The sequence below is a fragment of the Crinia signifera genome, chromosome 4, assembly GCF_055691185.1.
Source record: "Crinia signifera chromosome 4, ASM5569118v1, whole genome shotgun sequence".
NCBI classification, from domain to species: Eukaryota; Metazoa; Chordata; class Amphibia; order Anura; family Myobatrachidae; genus Crinia; species Crinia signifera.
Window position 1 is genome coordinate 9,830,167 of NC_139220.1, and position 20,879 is coordinate 9,851,045.

The 20,879-nt window shown below is 48.4% G+C and overlaps 2 protein-coding genes across 4 annotated transcripts in view; both read left to right on the forward strand.

Moving 5' to 3' along the window:
* Positions 1-3,291, forward strand: part of OVCH1 (ovochymase 1) — a 34,265-nt gene extending 30,974 nt beyond the window's left edge. For all 3 annotated transcript variants that reach the window (XM_083181028.1, XM_083181030.1, XM_083181031.1), the window contains 2 exons: positions 1,430-1,563; positions 3,116-3,291. In XM_083181028.1, the coding sequence (XP_083037154.1) occupies positions 1,430-1,563; positions 3,116-3,274 (293 nt within the window). In that variant the 3' untranslated portion in view covers positions 3,275-3,291. The remainder of the gene's footprint in view (positions 1-1,429; positions 1,564-3,115) is intronic.
* Positions 3,292-7,969: 4,678 nt separating this feature from the next.
* On the forward strand, positions 7,970-18,517 carry ERGIC2 (ERGIC and golgi 2). The gene is made up of 14 exons (XM_083181032.1): positions 7,970-8,155; positions 9,112-9,259; positions 11,273-11,381; positions 11,988-12,034; positions 12,116-12,186; positions 13,304-13,344; positions 13,443-13,544; positions 13,893-13,988; positions 14,349-14,404; positions 16,532-16,630; positions 16,881-16,978; positions 17,064-17,226; positions 17,316-17,395; positions 18,402-18,517. The coding sequence occupies exons 2-14, from the start codon at positions 9,154-9,156 to the stop codon at positions 18,465-18,467; spliced, it is 1,134 nt and encodes a 377-aa protein (XP_083037158.1). The 5' UTR covers positions 7,970-8,155; positions 9,112-9,153; the 3' UTR covers positions 18,468-18,517.
* Positions 18,518-20,879: the final 2,362 nt, after the last annotated feature.

The following is a 20,879-nucleotide window of genomic DNA, read 5'->3' on the forward strand; positions in this document are numbered from 1 at the left end:
GCACACTTCTGATGCCCCCTTCAAATTACGGACCTTAGCTCGGAGGTTAAAGTCCATTAGCAAACGCAGGGGGGTTTCCAGTTGCCCAGAAATATGCCCCGTTCCCCAAAGCCTGGCCAGCGCCCACTCCCTGCAGTATAAATGGCGGATTGTAGCACATGCCCACTGGCAGCAGATTTTCCTACCTCGACCTCTTATGTGTGTGCGCCTGTGGATGTGAGCGCTCGCTCATCGCACCAGAATCGGGGAATTTGCTCCCCTGGATCATTGGGGCGCATATGTCTGACGTCCTGTATTACATACACCGCACTTTGGGACAGACTATAGTTTGTGACACGATATCTAAGCCTCCTTCATGGGCCGGCGACAATCACACTAAAGTCAAACATTTGGGAACTCTCGTCCAGATAAACTTTGTCTCCCCCGATAGTCCTATAATGAGCTGTACATGCTGCAGCCGATGGGGCTCAGGGTTGGCGACCGTCACCTTTAGGCTGCCCTCTCCGCCAGCTCTAGGAGGAGGGGCAGAGCTGGAGGCAGGCCTATCAGTACAAACACATGGGGGCACGGCCATTGCGATATTGTGATGGTGTAATGCTGTTATTACAGGCATTCCACAGCGGGGGGGGGGTCATGATTTGTGTCATCCGGTCCCCATGGACCCCCTGCTGAGGGTGGATTGCGGGAGGCTGCCATCATTGTGGGGGACTTGTCCACCTTTCTGTGGGGCAGGGAGACTGACCTGATTTTCGGAGCCTACCGGCCATTCCATGAGGGTAGGTGAGCATGCTACGGCTATAGGAAATACACCCAGGGACCTGCAGGCAATGAGCACATTTTGGGGTCATTAATTTCAACATTTATGTCTGGAACCCGCACTGTCCCACACTCCGCTCACCCTGCACCCATTTCTTTCTCTGCACAAATCTCTGGGTAAATGGCGCGTCGGCCATTTTCCAGAGTTGCGCGCAGTAAGAAAGTCTCCATAAAAATGTCTGCTGCACCATTTCCCCCGGAGCTATTTGTGTGCGCAATAGTCTCTTTCCCTCTAGGGCCAGCTATAGAGGAGGGGCTGATACGGAGGAGGTTGTATACATGTCTCCTCCTCCTGCCCACAAGCTGTAGGAAGATAGGGTTCTGGAGCCTACGCATGGGGCAATTTCGGACCATTTTAGTCAGGTCGCTGACAAAATGCCTCTACATCGCTCCGTGTGTAGGCGCCATAGCAATCGCTATCGCCTGGTGATTAAAGATCTTGCATGTAGGATAAATCTAGTTAGATCGCCAGTCAGTGTCAGTGTTCTCACCGGCCCTGACAGGTCGCTCAGCACACAGCGCTTCAGAATCGGAAGATGCGCCCTCTCCGGCGGAGGCTTGGCCATGTATAACGTTGGGAAGTGTCATGTCATTCATCTTTGCTCTGTTTCAGGCATCCAGCTTCCTAATTTGCTCCAGCAAGCGAAAATCCCCCTGGTGCCCGCAGAGGTCTGCAAGGACTACTGGGGGACGGATGTAACCGAGGGCAACCTGTGTGCGGGGGCAGTCGGGGCAACTTCCTGCCTGGTAAGAAGACTTCTCCCTACGCATCCAGCTCCTAATAAAACGCTGGTCCCAAAAAACCGAGGGGTACTAAATCACATTGGATTATTTAAATCCATTTAAAATTGAACTTTGACCTTTTAGTACATTTACCCCTAGGAGTTGTGGGTATTACACCAAATGCTGACTGATCCTGAAACAGGAAGAGAACTAACCAGCATAACATTTTCCCTGTGAGTGTGACCGCCACATCTACGCACCTTACGACGCACCGTATCATTCATACGCCGCCCCCCGGCCCTCCCAGCGTCACATTGTGTATATAGTCCCTAAATTCACAGAAAACCAGTGACCCTTAATACAGGGGTTCCCAAAGTTTTTGAATCACGGCACCCCAAAGCATCAGACATTTTTTCGCGGCACCCTTAGGCTAAAGGTTTCTCATTGACAAAGTCAGAAACAATTATTAAGTTAAATAAATTGTGTTTATATCTCATCCTTAGGGTCAACTATGTGGTAATGGACAGGATCCCCTTCTGTTTGTCCACAATTTGACTATTATAATGGACATAAATAACTTGAATTGGACCTGGACCACCAACCCAGGGCACCCCTGCAAGTCCCCCAAGGCACCCCAGGGTGCCACGGCACACAGTTTGGGAACCACTGCCTTAATAGACTGCACGCAGTGTACTGTCTGCAAATTCAGCTTATTGTCGACACAGGCCCATCGGCAGACAACCGAACGCACGAGATATCTGATCTACAGGAATCTGCCACCAAGTTACAGAAAAATGATCGGCTTCTCTCCCCTGGTTATTGAGGAAGTAAATTCCTGTAATGTGGCCCATACACTTGTGAGATATTGTATGCAATCATACAATTTCAACTACATCTGTTCGATAAATCGAATGATTGTATGCACATTTTAGGGACCATGTGACGTTTCTCGTCGATAGATCGTATGTGCTGCACATAATATCTATCGAATTGCTGGAGCGATCGCATGTGGGTTTTTAACCACGTGATCCCCCGGGTGGGGGGGGGGAGGGCGGAGGGAGCACCTTCAGCGGCATTGGGATTAGGAAGAGGGGGCCAGAGAGACCGCTGCCAGTCTGGGTGCTTTAGCGCTGTGAAGGAGCGCTAGCGGGAGTCAGTGGTGGCGGCAGAAATGTTGCCCAGTCAGCCAATCAGAGGGCCGCCCAGTGTTTTTCAAATTTCTGTTCAAATTCTGCCACCGCTTTGACCCCCGCAGCCCGCTAGCCCTACTTCATAGCTATATGCTACTCTGCCTTCCTCTGCCCGCCCGACGTGCCATCGGGTGCAGACTTTCTGTCTGTCGCTTCGAATCCGATCCCATAAGTGTATGGGCAGCGTTAGTCCAGACTGTGGCCACGTTATATGGCAGTGACCAGGAAGTGCAGCTGGAATTCCCAATAGCGCACGGGTTAGAATCCATTTTGCAAAGATATATTAAGCCCACGGGGAAGTAATTGCGCTAATTTGTTCCCTGTTAAACTTGTTACAAACTGACAAAAGTGAAATCTGTGTCTGACGTTTCCTTTACCGTCCGCAGGGAGATTCTGGGGGTCCCCTGATCTGCAGCAGGAAAGGCCAGTACGTGCTGGTCGGAGTGGTCAGCTGGGGCAGCGCTTCCTGTGACCCCAACACGCCAGCCGTGTATACCGCCGTGGCCAAGTACAGAGACTGGATTAAGCAACACACTGGGTTTTAATAAAATGTTTCTCCGTGTTTGCCTGGTTTTAATTTGAATTATTCACGTGTGGCCGCTCTGACCCAGGTGGGAAATGTTTTACCAACCACAGTATAGTTTGGGCAACAGTCAGCATTCAGATTATATATACTGTATATCTATAGCAAACTGGCGTGACCCTGGTTTGCAGACGCACATAGAGAAGAATCACTGTCTCGTGAGCGGCGCTGTCATCGCTATTCGCCTGCGTCTATATTCCTGGTGCAGGAGATCTGTTCGGCCATTACAGGCTGTGGGTCAGATGTATGAAGCCTGGAGAAGAGATAAAGCAGCAGCCAATCAACTGTGTTTGAAAATGACAGTTAGGAGTTGATTTGCTGCTGCGTTGTCTCCTTCCACTTCATCTCTTCGCCTGGCTTAATACATCTGCCCCCGTGTTTGAAAAAAAAATTATATTTGGCTACTACTTCATCTCTCTTCCCTTTATCTCTCTCTAAGTATTGATGTATATCTGAGAACCCAGTGATCTGCATGCGGATATGCGGCTGTAGGTGGGTGTGACTGTACCCAATCATAAGCAACTGTGTCTGTGTGTGTGTGAAAAAAAAAAACGTTGCCCCCCCCCCCCTCTGACCACATTGCCCCGGCGGCAGTGCTATCCCGCAGCCATAGGCTAGAATGGGCTATCTCCATCTCAGAATGGCGGTAGCCAAGGGATGCAATGCGCTGCTGCCTGATGTTGCTACACCAGCCAGCTATGGGGGATGCGGCCGGTGGAGATGCAGGGGGGATCGCAGCAGGGATCGGAGATTCCTGCTGTGGTCCCCCTTTGATGCATTTGGGGGAAAACTTAATGTTTGTGGCTAATCCCCCAAATCACCTATGGGCTTCTTACTGCGAAGGTGCTGTCAGAGGGACGCCTCTGCCAGCTCCTTTACCCGGAGTAAACCCACGCAAGCACAGGGAGAATATACAGTACACACAGTTAGGGTGGGAATGGAACCCATGATCTCAGCGCTGTGAGGCAGTAATGCTAACCATGACATCATCAGTGTTGCCATGTCCCCCACAGAGGGACACTGCTGGCCCTGGGACCGTCCCCAAAAAACCAAGACGGTTACGTGAAAATCGGGACAGTTGGGAGGTATGATACACACACTGTAGTGGTGTTGGAGCCGGATAAACTGCACACTAGCTGCGTACCCCACGGACTCATTACCTGTGGCAGCACTGTCGCCGAGTGAACCAGTGGTTCTTCTGGGATTTGCCTTATCCTGACACAGAGGACGAACCAACAGAGGGAACATTGGGGCAGATGTATTAAGCCGGGCGAAGAGATAAACTGGAGATAAAGTGGAAGGAGATAAACCACCAGCCAATCAGCTGTGTTCAAAATCTGACAGTTGGGAGTTGATTGGCTGGTGCGTTATCTCCTTCCACTTTATCTCCAGTTTATCTCTTCGCCCGGCTTAATACATCTGCCCCATTGACCTCTCTGCAGGGCTCCATACAAACAACTTAACTCTGTCCTCCAATGGTTTAATAACTAATATACCTTTAATTCAAGACACCTATGATTTAAACAGGTTCTGTAGTGGATTAAGACCAGGGACCAGATGCACTAAGCTTCAAAAGTGATAAAACAGAGAGTGATAAACCACCAGCCAATCAGCTCCTGCCTGAATTTTTACAAGCACAGCCTGTGACATGGCAGTTAGGAGCTGGTTCTTTATCAATCTCCATTTTATCACGTTTGAAGCTTAGTGCATCTGGCCCCAGGTGTGATGCACTAAGACACAGAACCGCTGTAATTCATAGATGTCCCGGATTAAAGGGCTATTACAGCAACGTGGCCTTGAATAATTAATATACTCATTTCATAACACTCGTTCTGCAAACTCAGCATCACATGTACCCAACATAGTAACCTCCCCTCCTGCATTCTGCAGGAGACTCCCTGACCTAGCAGCAATCTCCCTCTCTCCCCCATTAGTCTAGCAATCTCCCTCATGTCACCTAGCCCACATTACACTGTTACATCATAGTTACCTCCCCTCCTGCATTCTGCAGGAGCCTCCCTGACATAGCAGCAATCTTCCTCTCTCTCTCATTAGTCTAGCAATCTCCCTCATGTCACCTATCCCACATTACATTGTCACATCATAGTGGCCTACCCTCCTGCATTCTGCAGGAGACTCCCTGGCATAGCAGCAATCTTCCTCTCTCTCTCATTAGTCTAGCAATCTCCCTCATGCCACCTAGCCCTCATTACACTGTTACATCATAGTTACCTCCCCTCCTGCATTCTGCAGGAGACTCCCTGAAATAGAAGCAATCTCCCTCTATCCCTCATTAGTCTAGCAATCCCCCTCATGCCACCTAGCCCACATTACACTGTTACATCATAGTTACCTCCCCTCCTGCATTCTGCAGGAGACTCCCTGACATAGCAGCAATCTCCCTCTCTTCCTCATTAGTCTAGCAATTCCCCTAATTTCACCTAGCCCACATTACACTGTTACATCATGGTTACCTACCCTCCTGCATTCTGCAGGAGACTCCCTGACATAGCAGCAATCTCCCTCTCTCCCTCATTAGTCTAGCAATTTCCCTCATGTCACCTAGCCCACATTACACTGTTACATCATAGTTACCTCCCCTCCTGCATTCTGCAGGAGACTCCCTGAAATAGAAGCAATCTCCCTCTATCCCTCATTAGTCTAGCAATCCCCCTCATGCCACCTAGCCCACATTACACTGTTACATCATAGTTACCTCCCCTCCTGCATTCTGCAGGAGACTCCCTGAAATAGCAGCAATCTCCCTCTCTCCCTCATTAGTCTAGCAATCTCCCTCATGTCACCTAGCCCACACTACACTGTTACATCATGGTTACCTCCCCTCCTGCATTCTGCAGGAGACTCCCTGACATAGCAGCAATCTCCATCTCTCCCTCATTAGTCTAGCAATCTCCCTCATGTCACCTATCCCACATTACATTGTCACATCATAGTGGCCTACCCTCCTGCATTCTGCAGGAGACTCCCTGGCATAGCAGCAATCTTCCTCTCTCTCATTAGTCTAGCAATCTCCCTCATGCCACCTAGCCCTCATTACACTGTTACATCATAGTTACCTCCCCTCCTGCATTCTGCAGGAGACTCCCTGAAATAGACTCCCTGAAATAGAAGCAATCTCCCTCTATCCCTCATTAGTCTAGCAATCCCCCTCATGCCACCTAGCCCACATTACACTGTTACATCATAGTTACCTCCCCTCCTGCATTCTGCAGGAGACTCCCTGAAATAGCAGCAATCTCCCTCTATCCCTCATTAGTCTAGCAATCCCCCTCATGTCACCTAGCCCACACTACACTGTTACATCATGGTTACCTCCCCTCCTGCATTCTGCAGGAGACTCCCTGACATAGCAGCAATCTCCCTCTCTCCCTCATTAGTCTAGCAATCTCCCTCATGTCACCTAGCCCACATTACACCATTGCATTTTTTGGGAAAAAGGAATGAGAGACAGATACATTTACATTGAATCATCAGCAGCATTTCCCAGCACTTTACCAAGTATAGTATCTCTTACTAACTGCTTTAGGGCTCATCTACATTTGGATATAAGTCATTTTAAAAGACTCCTCATGCCCACGCTTCTAGGTGCCACGTTCACAATCTCTTTTCACAATCCTTCCATATATGGAACTAGACACGCCCTTTGGGTGGAGCATGACTCGCCCCCTCAATGGGGTGCTTTGCCAAATTCTATTAACAACTATAATCTCCCTGAAACTAGTTTTCAAAAGTAGGCAAGTATGGCCCCCAAATCACCCCAACATTAGAGTAACCATCCCATCATGACCTCGCCTTCAGTTAGGCCCCACCACACCCGCAAACTGTCCACAGCAACTACACACAGAGCTACTATTCTATAATAGAAGGCTAAAACACTGCTCCTCCACTCTAAGGGGGGAATTCAAGTGTTGTGCTCTCACCCACTAGCTGCCCCCTGATGGAGCAATTCAAGTATTCCACCTTTCGGCCACACACAGCCACCATTATCCACATTCCTGTTATGTTGTTCCGTCATTCTGACCCGCTGGTAACTAGTATTATAATAATTATATAGTAATAGTAGGTGTGTTGTACACTCACAGGTCAATATTAAAAGATCTCCCACTACCAGGTCTGTCTGCACCACAAGGGCACATAGTGTCCCTCATATACAGAATATAATTAAACTGGCCCATACTTACCTACCTGACCCTCTCCTTCAGGGAAAAAATGCTCTGCTCCTGGGCTTCCCTGGTAATGTAGGATTGCCATCACCTGTGGGGAGCTAGGTAATTGATAAGAAAGGTGTCACCACAGGTGCTGGCAATCCTACATTACCAGGCAAGTCCAGGAGCAGAGCATTGTGTCCCTCATGGAGAGGGTCAGGTAGACAAGTATGCGTGACTGGCCTCATATTCTATTTACAGCAATGGGGGCACTCTGTAACTAGGTAAATCGGACAACCATCGACAAATCTTTGTGCCACACACTGAATTGGTTGCCCTCATTAATCATGGCCGCCCTTGAGTGTACCACGTGATGAACCTGTTCGCCCGCAGCTTTCTGACTGGCAATGCGTATCATAGGCGGCTGCATTTCAGTGGGAGCCAATGAAGAAGTCGGCCATTTTCTTGCGGACCAGAATTAGCTGAAAGAAAAGCAACTGTCTTACGAAAAATGTCTCCGGTGATGGGGACATTGTTGTATGTGCTGTGTAACTAGAGCGCAGCGCTGACGAGGCCGGAAGTGACTGTAATGTATAGCTCAGGCTGCTATGTTCCCTGACCCGACTGCCAGCTTCTCTGTCACCTAGGGGCCGGGGGAACCCCGAAATCAGGACCAGGTAGGTGCATGCTCCCCCCGTATAATATATACACCGTGCACTCCCCACCCCCATATACTATATACACTGTGCATGTCTCCCACCCCCATATCATATATCTACTGTGCACCCCCCACCCCCATATGATATATATATTGTGCATGCCCCCCATATCATATATACACTGTGCACCCCCCATATCATATATACACTGTGCATGTCCCCCATATACTATATACACTGTGCATGTCTCCCACCCCCCATATCATATATACACTGTGCACCCCCATATCATATATACACTGTGCACCCCCATATCATATATACACTGTGTACACCCACCCCCACATCATATAGACACTGTGCATACCCCCCACATCATATAGACACTGTGCATGCCCCCCATATACTATATACACTGTGCACCCCCATATCACATATATACTGCGCGTACCCCCCATATCACATATACATCCCCATGGTGGAAATCTGGGTGTGTGATGTGTCTATAACTGCTTCAGTAATCGCCTGCATAGCGTGTTCCCATGTACACACGCAGTGTACACATCCATCTACATGCAGCTTATACAAACACTGTGCGTTCCCTTCTGTCCCCTGCACATCACACAGACTGATCACAGCTACACAAACACTGGTGTCCAGGCACACACGTCACATGCTGTATCCTGTATGTCTGCATCTACTGCAATTATTCCTACAGATCTATGTGGTGGTCACTGTACACTTCCATACCACAAACTACACAAAGATTCCCATGTGCATAGGCTACATACATGACCCAATAATTACTACATACTCTTTCACAAGAGTGACTGTAGCGCAGGGTAATGCGGCTGGTAAAGCTGTGAAATGCGTCGGTCACATCTGTCTGCACATAATGGGACGAGAGACGACATCACGTCTGTTCCTGTACCTTTATTGTGAATGCCACAGACAGTCTATGTCTCCTGCTACAGATCTCTGCATGGTGGTCGGCTAACGCTGACAGCCCTATAACCATGAGGCGACTAAACCGCAAGAAGACGCTGAGTCTGGTGAAGGAGCTGGACGCGTTCCCCAAGGTGCCGGAAAGCTATGTGGAGACATCGGCCAGCCGTGGGACTGGTGAGTGCCGGGGTGTGGTTGGCGATCGGACTTCTCTATGCTGCCAGACCGCCTAGCAGTAGATTTACTACAGCTCCTCAAACAGATGTGTGGTGGCGTTGCCCATAGCAACCAATTATATTTTGTTGATCATTTTTTAGAATGCAACAGAGAAATGATATCGAAGGGCAGATTGAAATCGCTCTCGATCTGCCATCTAAAGTGACAGGAGATTGCGGGGCGATTTTTAAATATCCATGTTTATTGTGGCTACCACGGGCGGGTTTATTTATTATTTATTTATTAACAGTTTCTTATATAGCGCAGCATATTCCGTTGCGCTTTACAATAGCAGACAGTGAAACAAAACAGGGTATTTACAGACAGTCAAAATGTAGGAGGGCCCTGCTCGCAAGCTTACAATCTATAGGGAAATAGGCATTGATACATAAGGATAGATACTGTATTCTTTATTGCATCGATTCCACCAGAACGCTAGGTTCTATGACTGGTTCTGGTATTTGATAAGCTTGCCTGAAGAGATGAGTCTTCAGGAAACGCTTATAGGTTTGGAGACTGGAGGAGAGTCTTATTGTGCTTGGGAGGGCATTCCACAGAGTGGGTGCAGCCCGAATAAAGTCCTGCAGTCGGGAATGGGAGCGGGTAATGAGTGCGGATGAGAGACGCAGATCTTGGGAGGAGCATAGAGGTCGTGTTGGATGATATTTTGAGATAAGAGAGGATATATATGTTGGTGTAGTTTGGTTTATGGCTTTGTGTGTAAGTAAAAGAATTTTGTATTGAATACGGTAGAATACAGGTAACCAATGAAGTGACTGACAGAGTAGCTTTGCAGACGATGAACGTCTGGCTAGGAAGATTAGCCTTGCAGCTGCATTCATAATGGACTGTAGTGGTGAGAGTCTGTATTGGGGAAGGCCAATAAGGAGACTATTGCAATAATCAATGCGTGAGATAATGAGAGCAGGGATTAGAGTTTTTGCAGTGTCTTGTGTAAGGTAAGGGCGAATTTTAAATATGTTTTTTAGGTGCATGTGGCATGATTTTGAGACAGATTGAATGTGGGGTACAAAGGAAAGTTCTGAGTCAAGGATAACACCTAGGCAGCGAGCTTGAGAGGTAGGAGTGATTGTCATCTTCTCAACAGCGATAGAGATATCAGGTTGGTAACTACTATTTATTGGCGGAAATATAATTAATTCTGTTTTTGAGATATTAAGTTTGAGGTGGCGAGATGACATCCAGGATGAAACAGCAGAAAGGCATTCAGAGAGACGGCTCAATACAGATGGGGACAGGTCCGGGGAGGATAGGTAGAGCTGAGTATCATCCGCATACAGATGATACTGAAATCCAAAGGAGCTGATTAGTTTGCCAAGAGATGAGGTATAGATTGAGAAAAGCAAGGGACCTTTAGATGCACATATTGGCTAAACCCAACCAAACTAATGGGTGTGACGCGACAAGTCCCGTTAGCGGGTGAGTTTTCATGCATTCCAGTTTGCCACCCCTGGGGGGGGGTCACGAGCTGAGATCTCGGCACCGGCAGCTTAATGCACTTAAACAGAGCTACATTTGAATATCTTTTGAATAGCGTTGAGCACCGTCTAATGGCTGCCTGCAGTGCAGACAATTGAATCTGGGTCCTAGAGTTTGATTGGTTGCTATTGGCTACACCCACACTTTTTACAAACTTAGTAAATCTCTCCACCCTTTGTTCTGCTGTATCACTATGGGATATACTGTGTATATATACGGATTACCGGCGGTGGGGATTCCAGCAGTCAGAAAATAGACGCCGGTATCCCAATGGAGGGAATCCCGATAGGGGTTAGGTAAGTATACTTACCTTCCCTCTAACACTTCCTCCCCACAGTCTAGCTGTAACCCCCCTCCTCCCACAGTATAACACCCCTTCTAAGTGCCTATCCCTAACCTCCCCGCACCCTATCCCTAACCTCCCCGCACCCTAAGCGCTATTTATTCATAATCTTGGTCGTGTTCTCTTCCCAGTCTCCCTGCTGGCGTTCTCTGTCATGGCCATACTCACGGTTCTGGAGTTCCTGGTTTACCGCGACACATGGATGAGATACGATTATGAAGTAGATAAAGATTTCACCAGGTGACTATACTCTGTAGATGGTTTATATCTGGTTCATTACCTTTGTTTCTAAACGGTTCCCTCATGTAAAGGACAGGTATACACTTATGTGATTTGGGCCGATTTCACCAGATTCGGATGGATCAGGCTGAAGAATCGGATGAAATTGGCCCAAATCCTATGTGTCTGACATCCCATACGATGCACGGTCCTGAGCGCTGCGGGTCTGCCTGCAGGTCTGACCTCCGACTTGTGCCTCCTCCTGGTGGCGGGGAACGGGGTTGCATGTAATACATCAGATGCAGAAGGTTTTATCTCATTGGATCCCTTCCCGGGCGGCTTGCAGGGAATCCGATGGCCATACACAGATGTGACCCATCACGGTAGTGTGTGTGGCCACCTTAAGATGGTGAGATACAGACTAGAGTGTGCTAGACGCACCAGAGCACAGAGTGGCGGGAAGGGGGTACTGCAGGGGCTTTGACAGGTGCCGCGTGCTAGAATGATCATTGTTCTACAGACACATGCATGGGATGGATAGTGATGGGTACAGTAGAGGTGGGCGTTCTGTGTTCCCTCTTCCACAGAACACCGATGTCTCATAGGTTTTCTGCTTCTATCTTCCAGTAAATTACGGCTGAACATCGACATCACGGTGGCCATGAGATGCCAGTGTAAGTATGTTCTCCCCCCAGTAGGTGGCGCTGTTGCTCCGTGCGCTCTTACACAGTTTTCACACAGTTTTCTCTCTCCAGATATCGGTGCGGATGTTCTGGATCTGGCCGAGACCATGGTGACCTCTGCCGAAGGACTCGTCTATGAGCCGGTGAGGAGGACGCGTGGTGCTGGAGCTTCAAAGCACCGAGTAACTAATTTGGGCCGAGGGGAGCTGAGGAAAGTGGTCATCACATGATAGCAGGAGGCTTTGGGGGCCACCAGATGCCTTACATTCATTGGCTCGTGCATATAATATATACCTAGCTTCAGCCAGGACAATGCAGATAGACCACTCTCTCCAAGTATACAATAGCTTGGCCCCCTAATATATACAGGAGAACTGTCTTTAGTAACGGTTGCAGGAGGACGCACAATATGTAAAGGTTGCAGGAGGACGCACCATATCCTGGAATACGCTGTACATCACAAGTACATGTGCGCCAGGCCGACCATTTGTCTCCGCGTGAAGGGAAATGCAGGGATATGCCGGAGAGTAATCTAGGACAAGGCTGTCTGTAATTTGGGTGGAGGGTCCTTTATTTGTTATGGCTACAGTTCTGTAAAAACGTAAAACAAACTAAATTCCGATGTTTGAAATTCCCTTCGGAACCCAGCATCGGGGAGAGAGCAGAATCCCACTATCTGACCCTGTTGTATCACTGATAGGAGGAGACCCCTCTAGGGTCCGGGGGGCCGGCTGCAGCTCAGGTGCCTTTTAAATGAATCCCATATAACACCTTGCTCATGTAGTCCCTTCTTGTCTCATCTTAGAGAATCAGGGGGTTTCCATCTGCTGAGTAACTATCCCTGTCTGGACAGGCTTGCTGGAAGTTGTAGTTCCACAGGATGTTTAAGCTGAGGGGGTCCTCTCTGGTGGGGATATACGTATAACTCCCATCATGATATCCAGTTTATACCTCCTTGTAGGTCCCGTATAAGGGGAAACCGTTTTCTTACTCCTGTTTATTTTGTTTCATCAAGTCGTTTGGAATTTAGGTATTATGGGGGAAGTGTATCAAACCTGGGGAACTTGCCTCTAGCAATCAATCAAATTCAAGCTAGCATTTATCAAGTGCATTCTGTAAAATGATAGGAACGAGCTGGTTGTTATGGGCAATGTCGCTCTTTTGATACCCTCTTGGTCTTGATAGAAAGGCTACGTTGGGACAACTGGGCTACATGGGGAGTGATATGTCCTGCCTGCTAATTGTCTTGTTCTTCTCCAGGTGGTGTTTGACCTGTCGCCCCAGCAAAGGCAGTGGCAGAGGTGAGGTGAAAGATCCCCAGACCAGCAGCTGATTGGTCAGTGGGAATGGGTGGCCCCTCCAGGACATTTCCCCCGTCACTATGTCCCTTTGTTTGCAGGATGCTGCAGCAGATCCAGAACCGGCTGCAGGAGGAGCTGTCCCTGCAGGATCTACTGTTCAAAAGTGCTATGAGGAGTTCCGTCACCGCGCTGCCCCCTAGGTGAGAGACCCGGAACTGCGCCAGATGGTTCTCACTAACCCTGCAGGCTCTGTTCCCTTCCTCAGCACTAATAACTGATCATATAATAATCATGTAGCGGGACTTTACCTAGATCTATACAGGGGATACACTATACTAGGTCTCTGTCTTACTGCGCCTTCATTGTCTCTGCTATGGGATAATCCTGTGACATTACCGCTGACTGGCATGTAGGCTAGCTGGGTGTGGCATTGATCCATTGGATCCACAGGCCAGTTTCTGGGGCACGGAACACAGCTGGGAGGAAGGATGACGCGATACAGGGGACATCCCGGGTAAGCTGCCTGATTGTCGGTCTCTGTCTTTCAGGGAGGATTCTCCTACTGAGCCGCCCATTGCCTGCAGGATCCACGGACATCTCGATATCAATAAAGTGGCTGGGAACTTCCACATCACTGTGGGCAAGTATGTCTGTGTCTCGTGAGCGGACTAAGTGCTGTCTTAGGGGGTAATTCAGACCTGGTGATTATATTCGCGGGTAAATACCGCCCGGCCAAACGCAAGCCCCCAAAACCCTGGGGTCCGCTCAGCGTCTCCAAGGGCGCGCCCACTGTTTGTTGTCATCCCTCCAGTCATTGGCTGCACGTGCAGCTGGGGATCCCCCGTGTCCGTGGTCCTGTACGAAGTCCGCCACTTCTCCCTACACAACGTGGCATGTTAATGGCGTACTCATCGTGGCGCCCTTGGAAATAGGGAATGTTGTTGCTTCTCCGTCGTTTCAGGTTCTACTTCAGTAATTTTTTTTTCTACTTTATCTTCATTTAGAGCAATTCCGCACCCGCGGGGCCACGCGCATCTGGCCGCCCTCGTGGCTCATGACAGTGAGTATTATCTGACCGTTTGTTACCACAGCGACCGGTGATCCCACTTTTTATTTCCTCGTCATCTTGATCTGGGGGACACTGTTACTACTGAGATTTGAGGCGTAGGCATTAGATAAAACCTATGAAGGGGTCTAGTTATGTGTCATCCGAGACCTCAATTATTTATTTATTATTGGCTATTTATAAATCGCGTACACATTGTGATTACAGAGCGTCCCTGCTTCATTGGAGCTTGAAATCTATATTCCCTATATGTGGACACAGACTATATGAACAGTCACATCAGTCCCTGCCCCAGTGGAGCTTACAATCTATATTCCCTACCACATGTATTTTTTTTTTTTTTGGGTTAGGAGCCAATTAACCTACCAGTATATATTTGGATTGTGGGAGGAAACCGGAGTACCCGGCGGAAACCCACGCAAGTACATGGAGTATATACAAACTCTGCACAGTTAGATCCATGGTGGGGATCAAACCCCTGACCTCAGTGCTGTGGGGCAGTAATGCTAACCATTACACCATCCGTACTGCCCCGTATATATAACACATGGTGGGGATAGAACCCATGACCTCAGTGCTGTGGGGCAGTAATGCTAACCATTACACCATCCGTACTGCCCCGTATATATAACACATGGTGGGAATAGAACCCATGACCTCAGTGCTGTGAGGCAGTAATATAACCATTACACCGTCCGTACTGCCCCGTATATATAACACACGGTGGGGATAGAACCCATGACCTCAGTGCTGTGAGGCAGTAATATAACCATTACACCGTCCGTACTGCCCCGTATATATAACACATGGTGGGAATAGAACCCATGACCTCAGTGCTGTGAGGCAGTAATGTAACCATTACACCGTCCGTACTGTCCCGTATATATAACACACGGTGGGGATAGAACCCATGACCTCAGCGCTGTGAGGCAGTAATGTAACCATTACACCGTCCGTACTGCCCCGTATATATAACACATGGTGGGGATAGAACCCATGACCTCAGTGCTGGAGGCAGTAATGTAACCATTACACCGTCCGTGCTGCCCAGTATATATAACACATGGTGGGAATAGAACCCATGACCTCAGTGCTGTGAGGCAGTAATTCTAACCATTACACCGTCCGTACTGCCCCGTATATATAACACATGGTGGGGATAGAACCCATGACCTCAGCGCTGTGAGGCAGTAATGTAACCATTACACCGTCCGTACTGCCCCGTATATATAACACATGGTGGGGATAGAACCCATGACCTCAGTGCTGTGAGGCAGTAATATAACCATTACACTGTCCGTACTGCCCTGTATATATAACACATGGTGGGGATAGAACCCATGACCTCAGTGCTGGAGGCAGTAATGTAACCATTACACCGTCCATGCTGCCCAGTATATATAACACATGGTGGGAATAGAACCCATGACCTCAGTGCTGTGAGGCAGTAATTCTAACCATTACACCGTCCGTACTGCCCCGTATATATAACACATGGTGGGGATAGAACCCATGACCTCAGCGCTGTGAGGCAGTAATTCTAACCATTACACCATCCGTACTGCCCGTATATATAACACATGGTGGGGATAAAACCCATGACCTCAGTGCTGTGAGGCAGTAATGTAACCATTACACCGTCCGTACTGCCCGGTATATATAACTCATGGTGGGAATAGAACCCATGACCTCAGCACTGTGAGGCAGTAATGTAACCATTACACCATCCGTACTGCCCCGTATATATAACACATGGTGGGGATAGAACCCATGACCTCAGTGCTATGAGGCAGTAATGTAACCATTACACCGTCCGTGCTGTCCCATGTTTCTATCCACCAGGGTTCTATCTGTTGGACACCAGGTGACTTGATCACTCGCTCATTATTTTATCCACCATTATCATTGTGCGAGCAGTAGGGCAGGTAGCGTGCTGTTTGTTTATGCAAAGGGAGGTACTCCTGGTATTTAGGGTTCCACTCTTCTTCCTGGTCCCTGCGCTCCGCGTAATTACGTCTCTGGAGAGTTAATGATACGAGCCGCAGGTGTACCCTGCTCTGCGCACCGGAGGATAAATAACTCTATTCTCATCTACACTTTCTCCCTTCATCCCAAATCCAGGTTATAACTTCTCCCATCGCATCGACCACTTTTCTTTCGGAGAGGTCATGCCCGGTATCATCAACCCATTGGACGGAACTGAGAAAATAGCTGAAGAAAGTAAGTGTGGGGGTCTCAGCCTGCCCCGAGACCCTCGCCTGTCACAGGCTGCTGTTGTGTTGATGGTTTTTGTTCTCGTTTTCCCCCTGGATGCTTCATGCCGTCCTTATTGGCGCTTTGCTTGCCCTGTATCCTCTGCTCTTTTGCCGCTGTGGCCTGTAACCGCGTCCGCCCTTTCTCATTCCCTGCCCGTTTACTCCGGTGTTTGTCCCCACGAGTCTTTCCTTTGACATAGTTTGTGGTCCCGCAGGCAACCAGATGTACCAGTATTTTATCACCATCGTCCCAACCAAGCTGAACACGCGCAAAGTGTACGGGGACACCCACCAGTTCTCCGTGACGGAGCGGGTGAGTGTGTGGCCTGTGTGCGCCTGGCCTCATTGTGGATACTAGCGGAGGCCATCCATCATTATATCTCCTTATCCCCTAATAGGAACGGGCCATAAATCACGCTACCGGCAGCCACGGGGTGTCGGGGATATTCATGAAGTACGACATCAGTTCGTTGATGGTGACTGTCACAGAAGACCACATGCCACTGTGGAAGTTTCTTGTACAGCTGTGTGGCATCGTCGGAGGGATATTCACCACCACGGGTGAGTTCCGTGAGCTAGCGCCGCTTGGGCGATATAGACGTAGAAGGCGGGCGTGTTTATGTAATCTGCGTGTGGTCTTTTCGCTGTAGGTATGATCCACGGACTGGGGGAGTTTTTCGTGGATCTCATTTGCTGCCGTTTCAAACTCGGAGTTTACAGTCGTCTAGAAGTGAGTGCGTGTCTTGTGATTGCTCTCTGTAACCGGGATGTATATAATATAACGCGTATGCTACGTCCGGGTGTCACGGGGTAACTTCCATTCACTTATGTTTGCAATCAGTGGTCCTCTTTTCCGTATCCCTTTTATGGGCCGGATTCAGGCTGCATTGCAGGTGGGGCAGATGTAACGGGTGCAGAGAAAGTTACAGTTGGGTGGGGGGTGTTTAAACCGATATCTAAATTGCAGTGTAAGAATAATACACCTCTTTCCTTCCGGGTATGGGTCATTGTGTCGACCACTGACGGTCTACACGGGCTTAAGTTGACATGGCCTTAGGTCAACATAATCATTATGTCGACATGGGGGAAGGTTGACAGTCAAAAGATCGACATGGGTTTTCACTTTTTTTTGTTCCGAATGTCGACATGGACACTGTATTGGCACATAATTATATTCTCCCCTCCATGTCGACCTAGTGACCCTGTCGACCTAAGGCCAGGTAGACCTTCACTAGATGACCCAACACATGTCGTCTTTATGACCGTATACCTTTCCCTCCAGTGATGGAAGCAGGCTGTCAGTGACTTGCCTGCGCTGTGGGCGGGGCACCTCGCCACTTCATATGAAATAGAACAGGACCGGCATTGGGGTGACTTTGGAGACCGGTCCCCTCCAGGCTGACACGTTTCTACATTAACAGATGACATGATGGGGTTCTAATGCTAATCTGAATGTCAGAGAGAGTGCGGGCTGACGGGCAGGGACCTGGAACTCTGCCACAAAATACTAACCATTAACCCCCCCGATTCCATCACCCGTTCTCTGACACTGACGCATTTCGCATGTTGTCCCAGAGGGTTTCTGTATCTGATCTCCTAAATCATCTTCTATACCCTAAACTTAGGGAGATCTAAGAGTCGCTACCCGGGATATAGGAGGCTTTGGGCCTGGTCATACAGGGGCGATACATTTTTGGTCATCAGGTAGTTAAACATTTTGTGTTTCTGTTTTCCAGGACAACCGAACAGCGAATATCTCCTCCAATCACTGTGCAGACACCACACCCTCCGACCCACTTTGAGTGATCAAAACTTTTGTTACAATAAACATATCGGCTGTTTTATAAGTTAAGTCCCTTGTGTGGATGTTCAGTGATACTTACCAGGGTTGAAAAAAGTACTTTAGACCTGGCTGGATGTGACACCGCTGATACAGGGAGAGACCAGAAAGGTTTACTTCCTGCTGCCTCAATTCCCCTCCTCACATCATGTGACACATCACTCATCTCCTGATATACTCTGTGCTGCTGGGGACCCTGCTCCTCCCACTATATAACTCTGTCTGTGGCTTCCTGCTGCCTCCATTCCCCTCCTCACATCATATCACTGCCCCTGTCACATGCAGCCCTGTCCTCACTGACACATCACTCATCTCCTGATATACTCTGTGCTGCTGGGGACCCTGCTCCTCCCACTATATAACTCTCAGTCTGTGGTTTCCTGCTGCCTCCATTCCCCTCCTCACATCATGTCACTGCCCCTGTCACATGCAGCCCTGTCCTCACTGACACATCACTCATCTCCTGATATACTCTGTGCTGCTGGGGACCCTGCTCCTCCCACTATATAAAGCTGGCCATACATCAGAAAGATCGATCTTAAGATCGATTGCACTCATGATTGTGTACAATTTCCCTTGAAATCCCCAGCAGTCCTTGGTGGTTTTTGGACACACAATCTACACACAATCCATCATACAATCAGTCATACAATCCATCTGCTGCATGATTTTGTACACAAGATGTGCACACAATCTGCATACAATCCATCATACAATCAGTCATACAATCCATCTGCTGATTGATTGTATGATTGTGTACACAAAATGTGCACACAATCTGCATACAATCCATCTTACAATCAATTGAGATTGTATGATTGGGTACAATATCTTTCTGATGTATGGCCAGCTTAACTCTCAAGCTGTGACTTCCTGCTGCCTCCATTCCCCTCCTCACATCATGTCACTGCCCCTGTCACATGCAGCCCTGTCCTCACTGGCACACCACACATCTCCTGATATACTCTGTGCTGCATCGTACCACCTCCTTCCACTCATTACCATCATAAGCTGCTTTATCATCAAGAATCGCACAAGCAGATAGTTCGCTCCCTTGCACAAGAGAAACTTGCGCTGAAATAATCTGCACTGCTGTTAACAATCCAGTGATCTGATTGGGTTCTGCAAGCTTTCACTTTCGATGGTGTTTATGGCCAAAATTTGTAAAAGCAGGACTTTAACTAGCAAAACACGGGTAGCAAAATCATCAACGTTTAAAATTTTGGGTAAAAACATCATAATAGAAACATCGGTTCGGGGAGCTGGCGCTTAGTAAATAAATCCCTTTAAACCACTTTTACGTTATACTTTTGATAGTCTGATTGTATTGTGGCTCGATCCCATCTGTTCCAGGACACTAGGTGGCGCTGTTGACCTCCTGAACCATCTGCATTACATGCCAGTTTGGAGCTGTGTGTAGGCACCACAGTGAGTAATAGGAATGCATATTTGGCACCAGGAGGGCATTAGCCCGCAGTACCTATTTGTTTCCCTGAAGCCCTTATTCATCGTATAGAAGATGTTCTGTCCCACGCCTGAAATAATTAATCAAAACCAGCTGTCTGATTAGCGAATTACACTTTTCACTATATATCACTTTATATCATATGAAAACTGTTTTACTATGGGCAGCACGGACGGTGTAATGGTTAAATTACTGCCTCACAGCGCTGAGGTCATGGGTTCTATCCCCACCATGTGTTATATATACGGGGCAGCACGGACGGTGTAATGGTTACATTACTGCCTCACAGCGCTGAGGTCATGGGTTCTATCCCCACCATGTGTTATATATAGGGGGCAGTACGGACGGTGTAATGGTTATAGCATTACTGCCTCACAGCACTGAGGTCATGAGTTCTATCCCCACCATGTGTTATATATACGGGGTAGTATGGACGGTGTAATGGTTACATTACTGCCTCACAGCACTGAGGTCATGGGTTCTATTCCCACCATGTGTTATATATACAGGGCAGTACGGATGGTGTAATGGTTAGCATTACTGCCTCACAGCACTGAGGTCATGAGTTCTATCCCCACCATGTGTTATATATACGGGGCAGCACGGACGGTGTAATGGTTACATTACTGCCTCACAGCACTGAGGCCATGGGTTCTATCCTCACCATGTGTTATATATACAGGGCAGTACGGACGGTGTAATGGTTAGCATTACTGCCTCATAGCGCTGAGGTCATGGGTTCTATCCCCACCATGTGTTATATATACGGGGCAGTACGGACGGTGTAATGGTTAGCATTACCGCCTCACAGCGCTGAGGTCATGGGTTCTATCCCCACCATGTGTTATATATACGGGGCAGTACGGACGGTGTAATGGTTACATTACTGCCTCACAGCACTGAGGCCAT

What these genes read in the sequence shown, in the direction of transcription:
- ERGIC2 (XM_083181032.1), top strand. Translation starts at nt 9,154, where the DNA reads ATGAGGCGACTAAACCGCAAGAAGACGCTGAGTCTGGTGAAGGAGCTG. An exon ending in CAGCAAAGGCAGTGGCAGAG is followed by an intron (nt 13,345 to 13,442) that starts GTGAGGTGAAAG and finishes CTTTGTTTGCAG; the next exon opens with GATGCTGCAGCAGATCCAGA. An exon ending in AGTTCTCCGTGACGGAGCGG is followed by an intron (nt 16,979 to 17,063) that starts GTGAGTGTGTGG and finishes ATCCCCTAATAG; the next exon opens with GAACGGGCCATAAATCACGC.